Raw genomic sequence first — 18,805 nt, 5'->3', positions numbered from 1 at the left:
GAAATTTTTATAGGAAGAATGGCATTGAATTTGATTATCATTAGACATGTATTGCAAAGCCAATTCATTTGCCAAGCAACTTCAGAAAATTATTACAGTATTACACTGATAAAACAATAGGCTATACATGCTCTGGTCCAGTTCTTAACTCTTGCAATGCAAAATTACATGATGAAACTGCATCCTTGATGGAAAGAAACACCCATTCGGCACCGATCATTTCTATAAAGTTCGATGAAACCAATTTACCGACCACTTCCAGTCTCGGATTTGCCAATGCCATCTGCAAAAAAAATTTACAAAAAAAACATATAGAACATATATAATGTGTATGACTTAGTGTTTCAGAAATGTTTACTATAAGTTCACCTTAATGCCTTTTTGGCTCATGATCATCCTAACTTCATGGAACATCCCGAGACCCGAACTATCAATCGATGTCACTCCTATTGCAAACAATAAATTCATGTATAAATAACTGAATTAAGAGATTAATATAGCATTTCGAACTTTTGATTACTATATCAAGACTTCAACTCACCACTCATGTCGAATATAATATACTGCAGATCAGACCCATTTTTATTACTGCTCATTTCTTCTTCCACCCATCTAGATGTCCTGTTGTGACAATAACATTGTGACATATGTATTCAGATTCAAATTTACCAAATTGAAAGATGCAATGTGCGACCATTAGTTAATCCAATACGAACCTTTCCCTTAAATAGGTTGCATTGGCAAAATAAATAGGCGAGCCAAGTTTGAGGATTAGAATTCCCGGTTGGCTTTGTGCCTCCGGGTATTGCTCAATATCACGGTACATATCACTTCCATCCAATTTACCGAGTTTACTAGTTGTCGGCCTAGCAACATGTATTAGAGCTCTGATCAGCGATAAACCGACCTGAAAACATCAAGAATGGCAATTGTTTATGGTTGTGGAATGAGAGAATGTATATTATGCAGTATAGAAAACATTAACTCTTACGGAGATCAATAGGCCTTTGAACATGCTGAGGAAAGATACACCGAAAAATGCAGCCATGCACACACAGAAATCAAACTTGTCCACTTTGAAAAGATGATACATTTCTTCGAATTCGATAAGGCCTATCATTGCTACAATGATGATAGCTGCAAGAGCAACCAGAGGGGTGTACTTGAAGAGAGGAGCAAGGAACAAGAGCACCAGCATTATGATGATTGCTTGAATTACATTTGACATTGCTGTTTTGCTGCCGGCATGGAAATTCACCGCCGATTTGGAAAAAGGAGCTGAAATATTGAGAATTTGCATTAGCATTACAGTATTCAAAATTCAAAATTCTTTCAATGATATGGGACACATAGACGGTGTTTGTTCTTTACCTGTTGTTAGATAACAAGAAGTGAAAGAGCCACCGATGTTCATAAGACCGAATGCTATCATCTCCTTGTTACCGTCTACTTGTTCATTTTTCAGTAATCCGAGACTCCTCCCGACAGCAATGCCTTCCTGGAAAACCAATATGAAATCATGAATGACAAGATCGAGCAATGGATGAACAGAAATGAGATTTAGTTTGTTAACGTACAGCGAGAGCAATGAAACCAGCAATCAAACCAGCCTTAACTGCATAGCTGAGATAAGGAGAAGTGAAAACCAAATCTCCAATGGAGATTGGGTTGAGTCCTTTGTTCAATGTTCCTACCTGAATTCATTAATATAAATCAAATTAGAACAAAATTTTTCTTTATCTTATTTTTAATCAAATTCAATCTATATAATTTGAAGCTATACTTAACTATAGGAATGCCATGCTCATCTCCCTTGATTAAGAAGGCAAGCAATCCTCCAAGTATCACCACAACGAGGGGAGAGATTGCGGACACCCAGAACAACCTTGGAATTTTCTTTTTCTGAAAAGTTACAACAAGAACATAAATAAACAGATAAAGTTGAAGAAAAAATTCATTTTGATTCGGATCGACGAAATTATCTACTTACCAAGTGTCTGGTGCCCAGTAAAAAGGTTAGAAAGATTAATCCCACAACAAAACTTTGCCATTGCCACTGAAATTTATTAAAAATGAACGAAATTAGAAGAAGAATAATTAGAAATTAATACAGAAAACAGAAGATATCAAGAAGGACGAAAATTGGAAATTTTATCAGATTAATCTCAGAAAGAAAGTTACACTTAAATTTGTGTTGAAGACTTAAGAACTGAATCAAATTCAAAGAAGAATAATAAATTCATGCAGAAAAAACAGCAAATAAATGAAAGGAAGAAGACAAACATCAGCTCTGTAATGGAAGACAGCATGAATAACAGAGACAACATCGGTTTTGTCGGTGAAGTGTTGCATGCCAAGCATTCCCTTCATTTGCTGAAGAATAATAAGAATTGCTGTTCCTCCCATGAATCCAGTAATTGTGGATCTGGACAAAAAATCTACCAAAAAACCAAGCCTGCAGAAACCTCACAATCAAACTTCATTCATAATCCTTCATATATTCATACCATAAAAACAACTCACCTGAAGATACCCATGGCTGTTTGAAAGACTCCGGTGAAGAAAGCAGCTGTGAAGAAGAGATTCATATATAGTTTTGTGTCATTGGCAGGCAGCACTGCTTGCTGAATTATCGATTGCAGTAACAACGACGCAGCCCCAACTGTCCCTATTGCCACATTCTTTGAGCTACCAAAAACCGCATAGATCAAAGGCGGCACGAAACTCGAATCTATTGAAACCATTTATACACCAAAATTTTAGAAAAATGCAACTCATGAAACATGAACATTGCAAGTCTTATAATGAACATGAACAAGAAATGTATTATATCATTGAACATAAATTCAGTTATGAATGGAATCAAAAGAATAAACATAAACAGGGACAGAAGAGAAAGAAATCATTGCATGAACATAATTATGTAACTAGCACTTGTCCTCCAAGTTTCATCAATTCAAAAAAAAGGGAAAAAAATTCTCATAGTTAATACACTGGTCAATTCATTGAAGCATTGAAACACATGAATGCAGTATAACAAATGAAAATACTACATATAGAGATAGCAAAAAAGCACTGAATTGAAAGCAAGATGTATTAATGACTGTTTCTTTTCCTTTCATTAAATTCTTTCATTCAAACTCCTTTTCCAAATTCCATGAACCACTGATAGTATTGAAAGGGTATATATATATATATATATATATATATATGAACATGAAAACAATGAATGGAAATGAAAGAAGAACATACAGAGGCCAATGATGGGAGGGAGACCAGCAAGACGAGCATAACTAATGCCTTGAGGAATGGCCATACTAGCAATGGTGATGCCAGCAAGTAAATCAAACTTAAACTCAGTAAACTTATACTTAGGACCCCATTCTAATATAGGAGCAAAGTATTTAAGAAATGCAAAAGCCTTGCGGTGAGGCGGGAGGCCCCGGAAATGGCGAAAAGGATCATCGGGAAAGAAGGTCTCTTTGAGCTTTTCTCTGAAGGTTACCCTGAAGTTTCTGTACTTGGAAAGGTTCACCTTGTGCTTAGCATCCTCTAGTGTTCCCATTGGTGAAAAATACTCAAAGAGGATTGGCAAAAGAGAAACAGAGTGAAGAAGATGAAAGCAAGAAAGGGAGGGAAATGGCAGTTACAGAGTTGGTTGCTTTGCAAAGCTTGAGGGTGGTGTTTGCTGTATATATAGAGTTTTGGTGATGGCTTTTGATAATTCATAATACCAAGAAATCACACTACCTTTCCTTTCCATTTTTGGGGCATTTATACATAACTTCTAAAAATATTAAAAATTGCGTGTTAAAATTTATTTACAAGAATACCTCATAAATCCTAGATCAAAGTTTTTTTTAAAAAAATAAATAAATAAATAAATAAATCACTTCAATTAAAAAAAAGAGCCAATACAAACATCAACAATGGCCAGCATACTGTTGAGGAACAAAACAAAACTACAACATAAGCCACAAGAAGTGGAACAGAAAACATGATAAACAGATTTCAAACAAAACTAAAAAAGACAACGAAATTTTAGATCAAAGTTAAATAAATAAGAGAAAAAATAAAAGTTGAAATTATATTAAACCATCCATTTTAGATTTGTATGTGTACACTTTCAGAGCATGAAGAGAAAGATAAATAAATATATATTTTTTTAATTATGTAAAATATATTAGAAAATAAAATTGTGTAAAATAAAGTACAAAGGAAGGGGTGAAAACTAAATTAAAACGTGCAAAACAAATGTGGGATCCATACAAAATAATTAGGTGACCCATAATAAGATAAGGAGCGGTGAGAAAATCAAACAAAACTTACAAAAAAAAAAAATGATTGCCTCATTCATTTATCATTATTTTACCACTCATAGATTATCGGTGATTTTAATCAAATTAGTGATTGGAAAGGAATTCTCACTAATATTTTTAAAAAAATACAAGTTTTTTTAGATAACGGGCTTCTGCAATATCAGCATCTCACCTAACTCTTTATCATAATAGAGGTTTGTACATGCATATATACAATTATTTTTATTTAATAGATATAAGCATATATATAATTTTTTTATATATAATGGAACTCATTCATTTCAGTTAATTACATCACGAAATTAACGATCTTGGAAATAATTAGCACTTGAAAAAAAAAATAATGGTTAATGATGCAATATGTAATCTATATATAAAAATTATGAAATAATACAAAATGGTTTTGTGTATGTATTTTTTTTTATTGCTTTCATATTTAAATTATAAGTAATAAAAAAAAAAAACACGCACACATGAGTTGAAATTGGGTGATCTTAAAAGCCAAATTTGCAACCTTAAAATCAAAAGTCGTTATAAAACTAAATTGAACCTACTATAACCCAAATTAGGCTCTTAGCAGTTAATGAGTCTTTTTTAAAAAAAAATGTTTAATTTAGAGTGCAATTAAATGGCTTAATGATATGATTTAGCTCAAATAAGTTAATATGCAGGGTTAAGGAAAAGCTATTAAAGGAAAGATGCAACCTCTTAGATTGTTTTGAGGTGTATTATCTGATGTTGGTATTAAATAATTAATGAAAAAAAAGCAATAAATAAATAAACAAATTCCCAAATATTTATAAATATAATTCATTGAGTTTCTTCATTGACATAAATGGCAAATCAAAATAATATAAATATAATATTAGGTAATTTATTTCTGGTATTCTTATCATCTAAATAAAGTTACGTTTGGTGTTACTTTTGAAGTTTTCAAATTAAAGATTCTTTTATTTAATAAGTAAAATTTAATATAATTTTTTAAAAAAAAAAAAACTAACACGTCAATGTTAGATAAAACCTCTGTTTTTGGGTAAAACTTTAAACCATAACTTTTAGAAATTTTCTTTTTATACAAATCCTCATTGATATGATTTAAATAAACTTAGAAACTAATTTAAATGTATGTTTTTTACTTACAGATATTTGAATAGCATGCACATATTTGATCACCAATCACCAAAGCCATATCAATGAAACCTTATTAAATAACACAAATAAACTTAATTCTTCATCTTTTATCTTTTAAGGTTCCAACCCATATTTTTATGGGAAAAAAATAATGGCCAAACACGGGTTGGCAACTTAAAATAAAAATTATATGGAAAATTAAGAGAAGAGAATTAAATCTTGACCAAAAGACCTTTGGTCCAATGTTACTGGTCTACTATAAAAAATGTCCTGTTAAGATTTTTATTGCTTAAGATTCAAAACATGTTGGATATAATGATGTCAAAAAATATTCTCAGTTGTGAGAATAGACTTACAGTCTATACTCTATGTTGGCTGAGTGAGTACATATGCAGGGAATGATCAATTCCTGATAGTATGCATGTCCCTAACATGTGACAGTCCACTTTGTCAATATATATATATATTGATTAAAGATTGTAAATATAGGCTTGCAATCTAATTTTTGCATGAACTGAATGAGTACGCACAAATTAAACAATTAAATTTTTGTGATGCACATGCCCTAACATTGTAGTGTGTCCACTTTGCCTGTATATATATATATATATATATATATATATATATATATGAATCTTGATTGAAAGATTGTTAGTATTCACACACACATAAGATAATAATAATAATAATAATAATAACATTAAATAATACACAAGTAAAAGTAAGGAGTTTAAAGCTAAGTTGAGCACTTGTTTTTCAGATGGCACCTCCCTCAGTTGAGCGTATATAAACAAGATCTTGATATTCTTCTTTGAACTTTAATTTACTCCAAGACAATGTATTTCAATCTTTGTTTTTAAAAACTTTGACTTGAATTTACCACCACTTTTGCTCTCTTTAAAAAATAAAAAAATCAAAAAAATAAAGTTGTAGATAATTTCTACATGATATAAACAAATGTGAAAGGAAAAATCCCGTCAAAACCTTCTGGTTTTACCTAATGACCTTTACAGTAATCTGTTCTAGATTTTGAAATGGTCTTGGTCTCACTTGGAAAAAATTCATATTTATTTATTATTTTCATAAATCATATAAATTTATTTATTATTTAAGAAAGAGACAATGATGAATAATTTAAATTTTTAAATATCATAATAATTTAATATCATTACATAAAAATTTGTTTAACCGAAAAAATTTAGTAACAAAGCCACTATAGATAAGTGGTAGTACGATTAATTCATATTCAGAAAGTCAAGGATTTGATTCAGTTAAAAAAATATGATTAAAGATATTGGATATGTGTGAAGTGACTTACTTATATTGATTAAAAAATAAATAAATAAAAAAAAGACATACAATAAATTATCAAAAACTCATATGACAAAAAGAGTTCGATAATTAGAATAAATATGGTTTTTTTTTTTTTCTTTCGACATCATTAGATGTATCAACGTATCTTTCTTTATAAGGTTTAGACTTGATAAGACCTTGAAAATGGGAGGATAATAAAGCAAGTTGAAAACATATGACATGTAATACGTTCAGCTATGTATGATTGCTTGTTAATTAAAGTCTAAGTTCCGGGTCCAATGTTGATAAGAGTATTACTGTTTTCTTTGATTGTTGCCAATTTTTAAATGAATTCTTGGATGTTATTGGCATCATCAAGACCTTAAGCACCCACCCCTACTAAAAAATTAGTGTTTTTACTTTTTAGTGATCCATAAGCCAGATTTTTAGTCTTTTTTTAGTTTTTTTAGTTTTTTTAGTTTTTTAAAAGTATAGATCAGTAGACTTTGTATGATTCAAAGAAAATTGTGACACTGGTAATTCTAAATCTTAGAATCTTTGAATTTAACCATAACATATTTTATGGTAAAGAATATATGCTCGGTTTTTTTTATTTCATTTTTATTATGATATCGGATTTATTAAATTTTATATAAATTACTTTTTAAAAGAATAAGAGATTATTATTATGATTATTATTATTATTATTATTATTATTATTATTATTATTATTATTATTATTATTATTATGTGGACAATCCATGGACCTTTAGCTTTTAAATTAGGGGGATTCAAACCCGTAATTTTTGACTTAACAGTGGAATGAATAAAATATCAGTTCTTTTATTGTAGGGTGGTGGATTTACGATATTAGTGTGAAATTCACTGTTTTTCATTGTTTAATATATAAATTTGAATCTGAATGCATAATAAATATATAAAATTTTAAGATGTTGATGAAGATACAAACAAATAAATGTAATATTTACTAGAAACTAAATAGGATCATCAATGTATAGTAAGTAACTTGGAAAAGTGGATTGGGACACAAATAGCACAAGTAGTTTGACTCAGGTTTTCAATTTTGAACAGCCTGTTTATAGTATGTAAAGTTGAATGGCTGACAAATGACAATTCATGAAAGTTGGAAATTTGGGAGGGTTCACCTGAGCTCAAAAGAATGCACAAAATTTCCAACAATGGAGCTTTTGCCCTCTTTACCAACCAAAGCCAATCAAGCAATGAATGAGCTTTACTTTACCAAGTTCTCATGTTTATGGGAGAATAATAATAATAATAATAATAAATAAAAGGATTCTCATGAACAAGTAATAAAGACGTTTTTGTTTTCAAAGTTTCTCTCTTTAAAAAGAAAAAAAAAAAACAAAAGAATTGAGAGATTTGATTTGTGTCTTGGGTTTGTACTGGGGGAGGTTTGATGTGCTAAAAAATCTTGACTTATATTATGTGCACAGTGTCAAAACCGATCGGCTTCTTGTCAAAATCATATATATATTTATTATATATATTGTATCAATAATTGAAGACCTAGTTGTTATGTAGCCATTTAATATATTTAGAACCATAAATTAAGCGAAAGGTACACTGGAAAGTCCATTCCTGGCTAAGATAAGACAGCAAACCACATAAATAAGAATTTTCATATTGTTGACACATCCACAATTTAATTTAAAAAAATAAATAAATAAATAAAAGAGCATGACAAAATAGATTGAATGTACACAAGACATTATCTGCCACATATCCCACATGTGCCCCATGAAGTTGAAAGATTAATAGCACACTTTGCTGGGAAAATTAAATTGAACTTCTTATTCAAGTATCATCTAAAGAGGGCAATTCATACAAAAAAGTGAAGAAGCAAAAAAAAAAAACTGATTTCATAGGTTGACTTGTTTATACAATGATTACAGATCAAAAAATTCCTGTAGACTTTTCAAGCAAACAAAACCAAGATATACTTCAAATCTAGAGAACGTGGGATGCTTAACATGATTTCAAGAAGCTATGTAGCACGGAACTTGTTTTACAGTTGTTACTCATCTTACTTTCTTTTTCCAGTATGGTATCATAACATCAGCATTTTTGTTTTACACTTCAAGGACTCTGAATTTGAATGAGAAAATCACAAATCAAATACTAACTGCATCTTCTGAATCAAACATCTGCAAAGGAATATGATTCATGTAAGTTACTTGGTTGAAAACAGTTAAAATGAAGACAATCGCGAAGGGAAAATAAGGGACCATAAGCAAACAGGCAACCATTGTATTTCACCATCAAACAAAATTAATATTGTGAGTTGAAATTGAACTTGATGATTTCCAACTGAACCCCACCATTCAACATACTTACAATATATAGCTATCACACGTTAGGTGCAAAAGAAAGAAAGATCTGTCAGACATATAAAACAAACCCTTAACTTAGATGATCTGCCAACAAGGTGCTAAAGTTATCAACCGTTTAACAAATATTCACACATGATCATTGCTCCTCAAAAAGAACTTGTCACAAATAGTGAAAGAAGCCCAACCAAGAGAAGGAAATTTGGCCTGGGTTGGCTTCTATTCAGCCAAAATCATCAAATCTCATTTTCAGGAAGGTACCTAAGACATCAGTTACAGCATACATGGAGGACATGTCTACTGAAAACCTCCTATAAGAAGAGTTTCACTGTTGCTAAAATAAGAAAGATAAGATCATCTGCCGTTCAAGGATGACTTTGGGACCAGCAAGCAAACTAAGAATATTCAAAGTAGTGAATCAAGAAAAAACAGATGATAGGTCTCCATCATCAATCCTGAACATTTCTCAGAAAAAATCACGCTCCCAAAACAAATGGATCAGGAAAGCAAATATTCCAAGAAGTTAGCTGTCGTGATAAAAATTGTAGGTAGGCTGCTGAACCAATCATGATGTTTGGTGGCTCTTGAAGAATAGAATAGTTTCTAAATTCTAAATCAAGGAATTCCCATTATAATACTTTTACAAATCACACTATGCCAAGAACTGCTTTGTTTTGAAAAAGAAAACTTTACCATCAGACTATGACTTGAAAAATTACTTTCAGGTTGTCTATATGTCCTTATGGCATTCAATATGGAGTTGACAGTCAAAGTGATAAACACCACCAAGGAAATTCAAAACCATACAGACAGTTATTAAAAGCGATTTAACAATGCTACATCTGGCTCATTTCATAAAGCAGTTGCAAATAAATAGCAAGAGTGCAAACAGGAAGATATCATAAAATCATGAATAAAGGATTACTAAAAAATGAATTTTAAATTATTACACACAAAAATATAGGGAGGAAATTGCCAACCAATACATCTTTATTTGAATTATCTCAGATAGATCTCCAATAGCATTAAGGAAGGGGCTACTTACTAGATCGAAGTCGTGTAATAGGAATTTCTCGCATTTCACGTCTAATGCACAGCCACTCTCCAAGCAATGACATCAAAGCCAAACCAGTAACATTTAAGACCCACCATGTTATGGAAGATGGCCACCCACCATATATGATACATATAAAGAGGTGAATGATGTAGAGGGTGGCTGAAAAATCCAAGCACTTTTTGGCTCTCTCAACAATATAAAACATGTACACTGACCTGCTCAAGGAATAAACTAAACATCAGGAAGGTTTATTATAAACCAGTAATATACCCTTAATAATCGATGTTGGAGCAGATTATTCAAGTACGAAAATCTCCTAAGTCATAAATCATAAAGAAACAGTAAATGAGAATCGTCTTCAACTGTTCAATGGACTCACAGAAGGGTGTTTTATTTTCTAAACTTCAAACAGTGGTACAGTATTTCTATTTTCCCACTTAAAAATCATTGCCTTCTGGTTTCTACAGTGACCTCACCTCAAAATAACTGAAGCATACTTCCGTGGAACAAATGAAATATTGATAGAACAGGGCAAGAAGAAAATCACAGAAAAAGATGCATCCAGAAAGAGCAAACTCACTACCAAAAGAATCTTGAAATTTCACATTCTCAACTCAAATAACAAACCAAACACATGCTTTTACCGTTACAGAACTAATCACATAATTACAAATTGCCATACATATTTTGTCTCAATATTGTACGATAACCACATGCCAGGTGAATGCCAATGAGCATTCTCATGCCCAAAACCTTTCTTTTCCAATACAACTAGCATTATTATTCAAATAGCTGCTCATTAATGACTTACATGGAACTTCTGAAAATGCAGAGAAATTATAAATAAAAACTAGAAATAACAGAGAAAGCTTGCCATTCGGGTTGTCTTCTAACAAAAACTAGATTTCAGCAATTTGGAAGTGAAAACCAAAACTGTAGAAAACCAAAGCCACTCATACAAAAAAAGCACACCAGAACAGAAAAACAATTACAATAGAACCCCTGTTGTTCTGCTTATTGTGCGCCAGAGCATCACCCACTTGTGGGAATACTTGGAGTGCTTCATCCTACAATCAGGAAGTGTTTTGACAATATATAATTCATTCTCTTCCACAAAGGTTTACTATATTTTCTGATGCCTCCTGGGCTGGGTTGAACAATTGGGGAGCAGGTTTTATAATTATTACTAATTCAACTCAGGTTATGCCAGAAGCACTCGCAATCAAGTCAGACTTGTCTTCTGCTGCTTTTTGCCATTGAGCATGCCACTGTGCACAGGATGCAGATGACCACCAGTTCACTGACAGTGCAAATCTCAGTTCTTTGATTAGTTTTGATGACAGACATTTGTCATGGTGATATCATACAAACATTCTTAAAATTAGGAACTTGTTGGCACAATGGCTGGAAGCATATCTTGAGATTTTTCCAAGGGAGGCAAATATTTTGGCTGATAACCTTGCTGCTTTTGCAGCGTGTAGACAGGGGATTTCCCTATTTCATTGGGATATGGAGCATCTTAGATGGCTCATGAATGATTGTAATGAGGCTGGGATCATGGCTTACTTTTTGATATTTTTCCGTTCTACCTGATGTGCAGCTCTATCAAAAAAAGAAGAAGAAAGACTACAGACTAAAATTTCTATATTAGTAACTGAAAACGACCACTCTATCTAATCTAAGTAGCCAATATGTACAAGTAAACCAGACAAGAAAAAGACAAGAATTTATAGGTGCAATTCTCGCTGTAAACCAGAATTTCCACATTAGAAATCAAAAACTATCACTAGCAAGAGCAAGAAACCAATATGAATAAGTAAACTGGATAAACAACTAGAATACTTCCAACTATAAACAGAAATTTCTAAATTAGAAATTGAAAACTGCAATCCTAGCAAATCTAAGCTACACGCATGATAGAATGTAAGCTTGTTTTATCTAACAAAAAATTTCAATTTGAAAATTAAGAATTGTAAATTGAGAATTACAACCCTAGCAATCAAATCTAAATGGTGAAATCGATAAATCCAGCACAAAAAAAAAAAAAGAATTCCATTACCCTGCGAGAGAGGTGAGAAGGAACGCAATAATGGCACACCATCCCGTGGCCGTGGAAGCAGTGAGAGTCGAGAAATCAAAGAAGTAGACAAGGGTCATGCGAGAGACACGGGTGCCCACGAGGATGGACATGAACAAGCCAAGAGTGAGGTAGTACAAGCACTGGAGACAGACGATCTGGGACGAAATGAGCCATGGATCCCAAACCACAGCTCCATAGAACATGGCTTCTCTTCGAATTCGAAGCTCTTCTCAATCTTCTCTTCGATTCAAGTTACAGCGAGTTTGAACCAGTCGAATTGAAGATCAAACCATTCCTGTTTACCAAAAATCACCCAAATTTGCTGAAATCCAATTCGAGGGCTTTGGAACTAGAGATCTTTTTCGAGCTTTCAGGATGGAATTAGGGATTCACAGTGGTGACAATGGGAATTTTGAGCGAGAGATCGATCAGGAAATCAGATTGGTGAATTGTACCATGGAAAGACAATAGTACCCCCTTTGATGCGAAGTAGATGTATTAACCAAATAAATTTGTGATTTTAATCAAAGATGACCGCATAGCGCAGTGGATTAGCGCGTTTGACTTCGGATCAAAAGGTCGTGGGTTCGACTCCCACTGTGGTCGAATTTACTTAATCTTTTTAAATATTTTTATAAAAAATATTAAAAACCAATGCTAGGGAAAAAGATTATCTACATATCTAATAAATCGGGTCTATCAACAGTTAATTTCTCAAAATTTTTAATTACAAGTTAATCCAAAAACACAAAGCCCTCATTTTGAAAATTTCCCTCTCTTTCAATATCAAACAAAATATAAAACTCACATAAATTTAAACAAAAAAAAATTGATCACATATCACCAAAACGATCTAAGTCATATAAAAAAATAAAAACAAAAAAACAACCAATAAAAATATACACAACTATACAAAAACACCCCACCTCCTCAAACTACCAAATTAAAAATTACACCCAAAAAAATAAAATAATTAAAAGCCTCAAAGATCCTCAGGGAACAACTCATCCTTGAGAGCAGGAGCAATCCACTGAATCTGAATATTAGTTACATCCCAAAGCTCATCCCCTTCTTTTTGCACCAATATCTCCTTCTCCTTCATCTCCACTATCATCCTCCTCAACAACTCCGGCACCAACTCCTGCAACGGTCCTCTCTCCCCTTCCATCTCCTCTCCACCACCCTCCGCCTTCATGCACGTATCCATCCTCCTCAACACTCCCAACCAAAACGTCCTAAACCCAGGACTCTGTGCCAACGGCACCAAAAGCTTCAAAAACACCCCAACAAGAAGCTCCATTGCCTCCCTCAATGTCCCTTCCATGCTCTTCATCTCCTTCTCCGAGTTATCCCTCCTTGAGTACTCCACCATCTTCTCGTGTAGATCATCAACCATCGCAAATATTACAAAGTTAAAGCAAGCAATGCAGTTCGCCGGAGTGAACTCCAGCTCATCAGCAGCAGCGTCGAAGCACCGCTGCAGTAGCGTCACAGCCTGGTTCCTTATCTCTTCTCTCCGAACTAAGCTTGTTTTTCTCAGTGCTTCGGCAAGCTTTACAAACAAGTTTGCTGCAATGTTGCCTGATTTTGGCAGCTCATCTGTTAAAGAAGAAGAAGAAGAAGAAGAACTGGAGATGCTAGCACTGCCGGGATCCGAGTAACCAGACTTGTGCCATTGTATAAGAAGCTTCACAGAATCAGACATCAAGTCGAGCATTTTTGAGCTGATTTCCAGTGGACTAATCTTCAGTGCGGCGAAGCCAAATGCGGCTTCGATGCAGTAAGAGTAGTTATGCCGGGTTATATGAGTACCTTCAGTCATGAGTTTAGTGATGGCTTCAATAGCCTGATCGAAGGTTTCCGGGTGGCGGCCGGCGACTGAAAGCAGATGAAACAATGTCTTCCATCCCATTGTTGTATGCACATTGTCTGGGAAGTCAATCAAGATTTTTGTTACTGATTCTGTGATTGTCTCGCAACAAGTGTCTAGTATTTCCTTGTCGAGCTTCCAAGTGAGGTTGATGGATTTGAAGATGAGATCTTCGATTTGTTGTTTTTCAGGACTGAATTGATTAGAATTAGGATTAGAGGAGAAGTGTTTGAGAGCAATCTTGAAGAGTGAGACGATGGCTTTTTCGGCGAAAGGGCAGGGTGAAAAGAGCGGAAACTGAGAGACGACGGTGAGGCAGTCATGGAACTGAGGCCAAAAGTTTGGTAGCCTTTGGATATTGGCAATGGTGATGGTGGCCAAGAGTTCCCAACTGAACCCAACTGTTTCTTCTTCTTCAACTGAAGTGCTGAATTTCTGACCTTTACCACCTGCTGCGAAGATTAGTGATCTTCCCAAGTTCTGTAAAGAATCATCTGGTAATTTAGAGCTCTCTCTGAAAATACTTCCAATTCTGCATTGCTGAATTATCTTGAGGTTGTTCTCAAATTGGCTTCCCACATTGAGCATGGAATCGGACTCTGTGTCCAGTGATAAGAACTGGGAGAATTTCCCAATCAAGCCTGAGACTTGCTTGCTGCTGCTCAGTGCTTGGTGTGATGAAGGGAAGATGACACCGGACTCTGAACGGAGATGCGAAAGCTCGGTTTCAGAGGAAGGGATTTCGTCATTTTCAATCACTGATTGAGGGACTAATCTGAGTCTCTTGAGCTTGAGCAGGCAATCAACCATGTTCTTCCATGCTCCTCTGATGGAATCACCAAACTTGTTAGCAATTGTGAACACTGCAAGCGTTGCCATTCTTGGCTTAACTTCATTGCTGAACACATAGAGTGTTTCTTCTGCTGTTGCATAAGGATTTAGCAGAGTAGTGAACTTGCAGAAACAGGAGAGGAGTTCATCAAGTATGTCTTCCAAACCATATCGAGCTATCCCAGCGATGTTTATCAATGCTTCGACACATTCGTGTAGTGTTTCTTCATCATCTGTTTGCTCAAAGATGGCTGAGAGAGTAGCGACAGAAGGGCCGGAGATGGAGACAAAGACTTCTCGACTTAGTTTATGCTTGAAGTCACATAGGATGAAAGGTTCGACTTTTTTCGATCGTTTGATAAGGTCGGCCCATCGGTTAGAGTTCATCTCAACAACGGTAGGTCCTGTTTGGCCGAAGAATGTGATAGCATTGGATACAATGGAATGAAATAGTTCTGATAGATACTCCCTTGGAAGATCCGTGCCGCCATTGATAGCTCTGTTATTCCTAATAAACTCTTCCTCAGTCATTTTCTTCTTCACCTGTGGATTGTGCTGGTCAGTGTTGAGCATAATCAGTGAGTAACAAAGTATGAACACTGCATCTTTGCTGACAAAGATCTCAGATGACTGCTGATCATAGTATCTCTCTGAAAATGCTTCAAGAATTCTTTGAATCTTCTGAGATTCTCCGGGGAGACGAAATGCATCTAGATATGTCCGGAGAGCTGTGTCAAGAATGACACCGGAGAATTCAAATGTATCAGTGAAGTCCTTGAGGACCTGGAGGTTGAACTCATCAGGATCACCCAAATAGTCTCCAATCTTGGTCTTGTCTAACCCAGGGGTGTAGCGAAAGAAGTACGCGAAGCTCTCCGGGTCCGGCGGGGATTCAACCAAATGACATATCTTAAGAAAATCCAACCCCTTCTTCTCATCTCTGTTGTAATGGTTTGCGGCAATCATGATCTTCTTTTTCTTGAGCTTCCTCATCCTCACAAAATCCACCCAAGTCTCTGGACTGTCTTGAGAGTCATGTCTCTCAAGCCAGAATGGCTTAAATTCAGTAATGTCAATGTTATAGTCATTTTTGTCAGGTGGATCATGCATATCCATGTCAGTGCCGTCAGCAATGGTTCGGACAATGGCAGTGAGGCCCTCAAAGGCCTGAACTTGCATCCCTGACATTGGGCTAGTCAAAGGGAACGCCGTCTTGCATAGTAACTTTCCGACCTCTTCAAAGATGTTCTGCTGGATAGGATCACAGTCATAATTCACATACATTTCGACGACGAATGTGGGTTGTTGACAGAAACTAACAAGGGATTCTATAGCAACTTCTTGAAGATGAACACCGTTGCCACCGGCCGCAATCTTAAGGAGAACATAAGTGAAGAATGCTTCCAGTTGAAGTCTCAATGAGCTGCAAGATCAACAACCCAAATCACAAAGTATATATGATCGAGCACCAAACAAACAACAGACCCAAAAATTAAAGCAGAACCTGCGGAGAAAGTGGTAGAGATTGAGGACAATGCTGCAAATCATGGAGAGAACCAAAGGACTAGAACGAGTGGCATAATGGATGAGATGGTGAAAAAGATCATCTTGAATCATACGAAGGAGCCTAGTATGCCTCCCCATACCTTCACCACCCAACTCAACAGCAGAGTTAATAAGCATCAATGCAAACACCTGCACATCCTCATCAGAGCTCAATGAACCCAATCCATCAGCAGACTCCACTACCTCCCCTACATTCAGCATTGAGCAAAGAAAATGAAATATGTCCACCATGCACCGTGACCCGTACTCCACCGAGATGATGAGGTCGTCGACATCTTCGTCGTCGGAGCCTGAGCATGCTCGGTCAGGGTCAGGGGCGAAGTTTGGGGTCTTGATGAAGGGTAAGCGAGAGAAGATGGATTGGATGAGGTCATGCATAGCGTGCCGAGCGGTGCGCTGGAGGACGTCGCCGCGGTTGGCTGATTGCTGCACTACTTGGAAGCATGTGTTGACGACCGTGCACACGGCGTGGTCGGTCAATAGCATCGCTGCTCGCGCCTTCATCATCGTCACCAACAACTGAAATCATGAATTCATTTATGCCTATATATATATATCAAGCTCGAACTCGATCGACGTCCATTCCATGCCATCATCAAATACGTAGTACATTATAAAATATAATCAATCAATCAATCCTTGTACTCATTTATCAAAACTGCTGACAAATTTCATATAATATTACACTTTTTGATTCAGTTTGCGTAAATAAGAAATAGTATCTAAGTTATGAATATAGTGTGCCATCTGACAGTTGGCCATTGTAATTAAAATTTTTGCAGAGATGTGCTGTATGTGCATGTAAATATATATATATATATATATATATATATATAATTCTAATAATTTAGGGTTATAAAAGGAAAAATATAAGCTCATAATCTAGCCCTAGAGTAGATCACTCTTTCTGTGTTATCAGACAGTGGCCTTCCTCAGCTAAGTTGTACCTCTTCATCTATGGTGAGAGATTTCTGGTATCTTTTTTTTTATTATTTGTGTTTATTATTTATATTTTTTTATTTTAATAAAAATGTGATTTTTTCATTTTTATCAAAAAAAAAATAGCCCAACTATACTTAGTTTTATTGAAAAAAAAAAAAAATAATTAAAAATTATGTTTTACAGACTCTTTGGTGAAAGTTTATTAAAAGAAAAACTTGGAGAAAATAATAATGAATTACTGATTGTGGATGCAGACATCCCAAATCTCTCATTTCCAGTTAAAAATGTTGTCTTAAATGATTAATTTTTAGTCCCTCAAGAGGGCTTATTGATTTAAATAATAATAATAATAATAATAATAATAATAAGAAGAAGAAGAAGAAGAACCTGGAGGATGCGCATGAGGACGGAGTCCTCAGAAGCGGCGTCGGTGCGCTCGAGACGGCAGTTAGTTAAAGAGAAGACGACGGAGTGGATGGCATCACGTGCGCCGGGAGTGCGCTCATCAAAGACGTCGAGCCTGAGGATCTTCAGGATGGCAGAGAGAGCGACGGCGGTGGCGGCTGCGGGGACGTCGTCGGACTGAACGACGGCGAGGAATGGGGAGAGGTAGGCGGAGGGATCGAGGGAACGCCAATCGGAGTGGAAGATGAGAGATCGAAGGGATTTGAGGGAGTGGAGGAGAGGAGATGAATGGGAGGAGGAATCGTCAGGGGAGGGGAGGAGGTCTGAAGGGCGGCGGATGACGGCGAGGACGGCGCCGAGTTCGGTGTTGAGCATGCAAGAGAGGGCGGCGTCATTGAGGTGGGGATCTCGGCGGCGGTGGCGCTTAGGGAGGTCGATTTCGTCGGAGAAGGGTTTCATTTTGATTGGAGTGAAAGAGAGAGAGAGAGAGAGAGAGAGAGAGAGAGAGATGTGTGCGGTTATGCATGAGAAGCTCTTTGTGATTAACTATGTGATTAGAGAGGGAGAGGGAATCGGAGGAACAAAGGGTGCATGGATGCCATACGTGGGAGACCAGTTGACTACGTTCAAACACAATCTCTCTCTCTCTCTCTCTCTCTCTTATTATTAACTCTTTATATATATATATATATATATATATATCTATTTTTTAAAAATTTTAAAAATACCGAGGGGTAATTAGAAAATTGTTTGAATTATTTTGGGCATTAGAGGCTCTGTGTCTCTCTCTCTCTTGAGTAGAATTAATGTATCGTGTGGAAATCGAAGTCGATTGTATTCAATAATTTGGTTGGTGAGAAGGTCAGATAGTTTTGAGGGGGAGTATTTTTTTTTTTCCTTCAAATAATGATGATAAAATATGACTAATTTTAGTCAATCGCA

At 35.3% G+C, this 18,805-nt stretch overlaps 3 protein-coding genes and 1 non-coding gene across 4 annotated transcripts; 1 reads left to right on the top strand and 3 right to left on the bottom strand.

Moving 5' to 3' along the window:
* Nucleotides 1–30: 30 nt before the first annotated feature.
* On the bottom strand, nucleotides 31–3,701 carry LOC120254520 (probable sulfate transporter 3.5). The gene is made up of 12 exons (XM_039262617.1): nucleotides 3,253–3,701; nucleotides 2,524–2,731; nucleotides 2,284–2,455; nucleotides 1,991–2,056; nucleotides 1,789–1,902; nucleotides 1,578–1,694; nucleotides 1,372–1,498; nucleotides 992–1,278; nucleotides 717–907; nucleotides 542–621; nucleotides 370–446; nucleotides 31–283 (listed from the first exon to the last, which is right to left on the bottom strand). The coding sequence occupies exons 1-12, from the start codon at nucleotides 3,563–3,565 to the stop codon at nucleotides 122–124; spliced, it is 1,914 nt and encodes a 637-aa protein (XP_039118551.1). The 5' UTR covers nucleotides 3,566–3,701; the 3' UTR covers nucleotides 31–121.
* Nucleotides 3,702–8,617: 4,916 nt separating this feature from the next.
* Nucleotides 8,618–12,755, bottom strand: LOC120254521 (protein SYS1 homolog). The gene is made up of 3 exons (XM_039262618.1): nucleotides 12,229–12,755; nucleotides 10,158–10,384; nucleotides 8,618–8,929 (listed from the first exon to the last, which is right to left on the bottom strand). The coding sequence occupies exons 1-3, from the start codon at nucleotides 12,450–12,452 to the stop codon at nucleotides 8,922–8,924; spliced, it is 459 nt and encodes a 152-aa protein (XP_039118552.1). The 5' UTR covers nucleotides 12,453–12,755; the 3' UTR covers nucleotides 8,618–8,921.
* A 26-nt stretch (nucleotides 12,756–12,781) lies between these two features.
* On the top strand, nucleotides 12,782–12,855 carry TRNAR-UCG. Its single transcript has one exon. It is a non-coding gene; the product is annotated as a tRNA-Arg (tRNA).
* A 376-nt stretch (nucleotides 12,856–13,231) lies between these two features.
* LOC120254505 (ARF guanine-nucleotide exchange factor GNL2) lies at nucleotides 13,232–18,322 on the bottom strand. Its single transcript, XM_039262593.1, has 3 exons — nucleotides 17,846–18,322; nucleotides 16,455–17,035; nucleotides 13,232–16,373 (listed from the first exon to the last, which is right to left on the bottom strand). The coding sequence occupies exons 1-3, from the start codon at nucleotides 18,320–18,322 to the stop codon at nucleotides 13,232–13,234; spliced, it is 4,200 nt and encodes a 1,399-aa protein (XP_039118527.1).
* Nucleotides 18,323–18,805: the final 483 nt, after the last annotated feature.

This window comes from Dioscorea cayenensis, unplaced genomic scaffold (assembly GCF_009730915.1).
Source record: "Dioscorea cayenensis subsp. rotundata cultivar TDr96_F1 unplaced genomic scaffold, TDr96_F1_v2_PseudoChromosome.rev07_lg8_w22 25.fasta BLBR01000479.1, whole genome shotgun sequence".
In the NCBI taxonomy this organism is placed as follows: domain Eukaryota; kingdom Viridiplantae; phylum Streptophyta; class Magnoliopsida; order Dioscoreales; family Dioscoreaceae; genus Dioscorea; species Dioscorea cayenensis.
The sequence above is the reverse complement of the archived record's forward strand: the minus strand, read 5'-3'. Positions and strand labels throughout refer to the sequence as shown.

Coding starts and splice junctions, on each gene's coding strand:
- LOC120254520 (XM_039262617.1), bottom strand. CDS start 3,565: ATGGGAACACTAGAGGATGCTAAGCACAAGGTGAACCTTTCCAAGTAC. Junction 2,732..3,252: donor CCCTCCCATCATTGGCCTCT/GTATGTTCTTCT, acceptor TGGTTTCAATAG/ATTCGAGTTTCGTGCCGCCT. Junction 908..991: donor TCAAAGGCCTATTGATCTCC/GTAAGAGTTAAT, acceptor TGATGTTTTCAG/GTCGGTTTATCGCTGATCAG.
- LOC120254521 (XM_039262618.1), bottom strand. CDS start 12,452: ATGTTCTATGGAGCTGTGGTTTGGGATCCATGGCTCATTTCGTCCCAG. Junction 10,385..12,228: donor CTTCTCACCTCTCTCGCAGG/GTAATGGAATTC, acceptor TTCCTTGAGCAG/GTCAGTGTACATGTTTTATA.
- LOC120254505 (XM_039262593.1), bottom strand. CDS start 18,322: ATGAAACCCTTCTCCGACGAAATCGACCTCCCTAAGCGCCACCGCCGC. Junction 17,036..17,845: donor TCCTCATGCGCATCCTCCAG/GTTCTTCTTCTT, acceptor TCATGATTTCAG/TTGTTGGTGACGATGATGAA. Junction 16,374..16,454: donor CTCTACCACTTTCTCCGCAG/GTTCTGCTTTAA, acceptor TTGATCTTGCAG/CTCATTGAGACTTCAACTGG.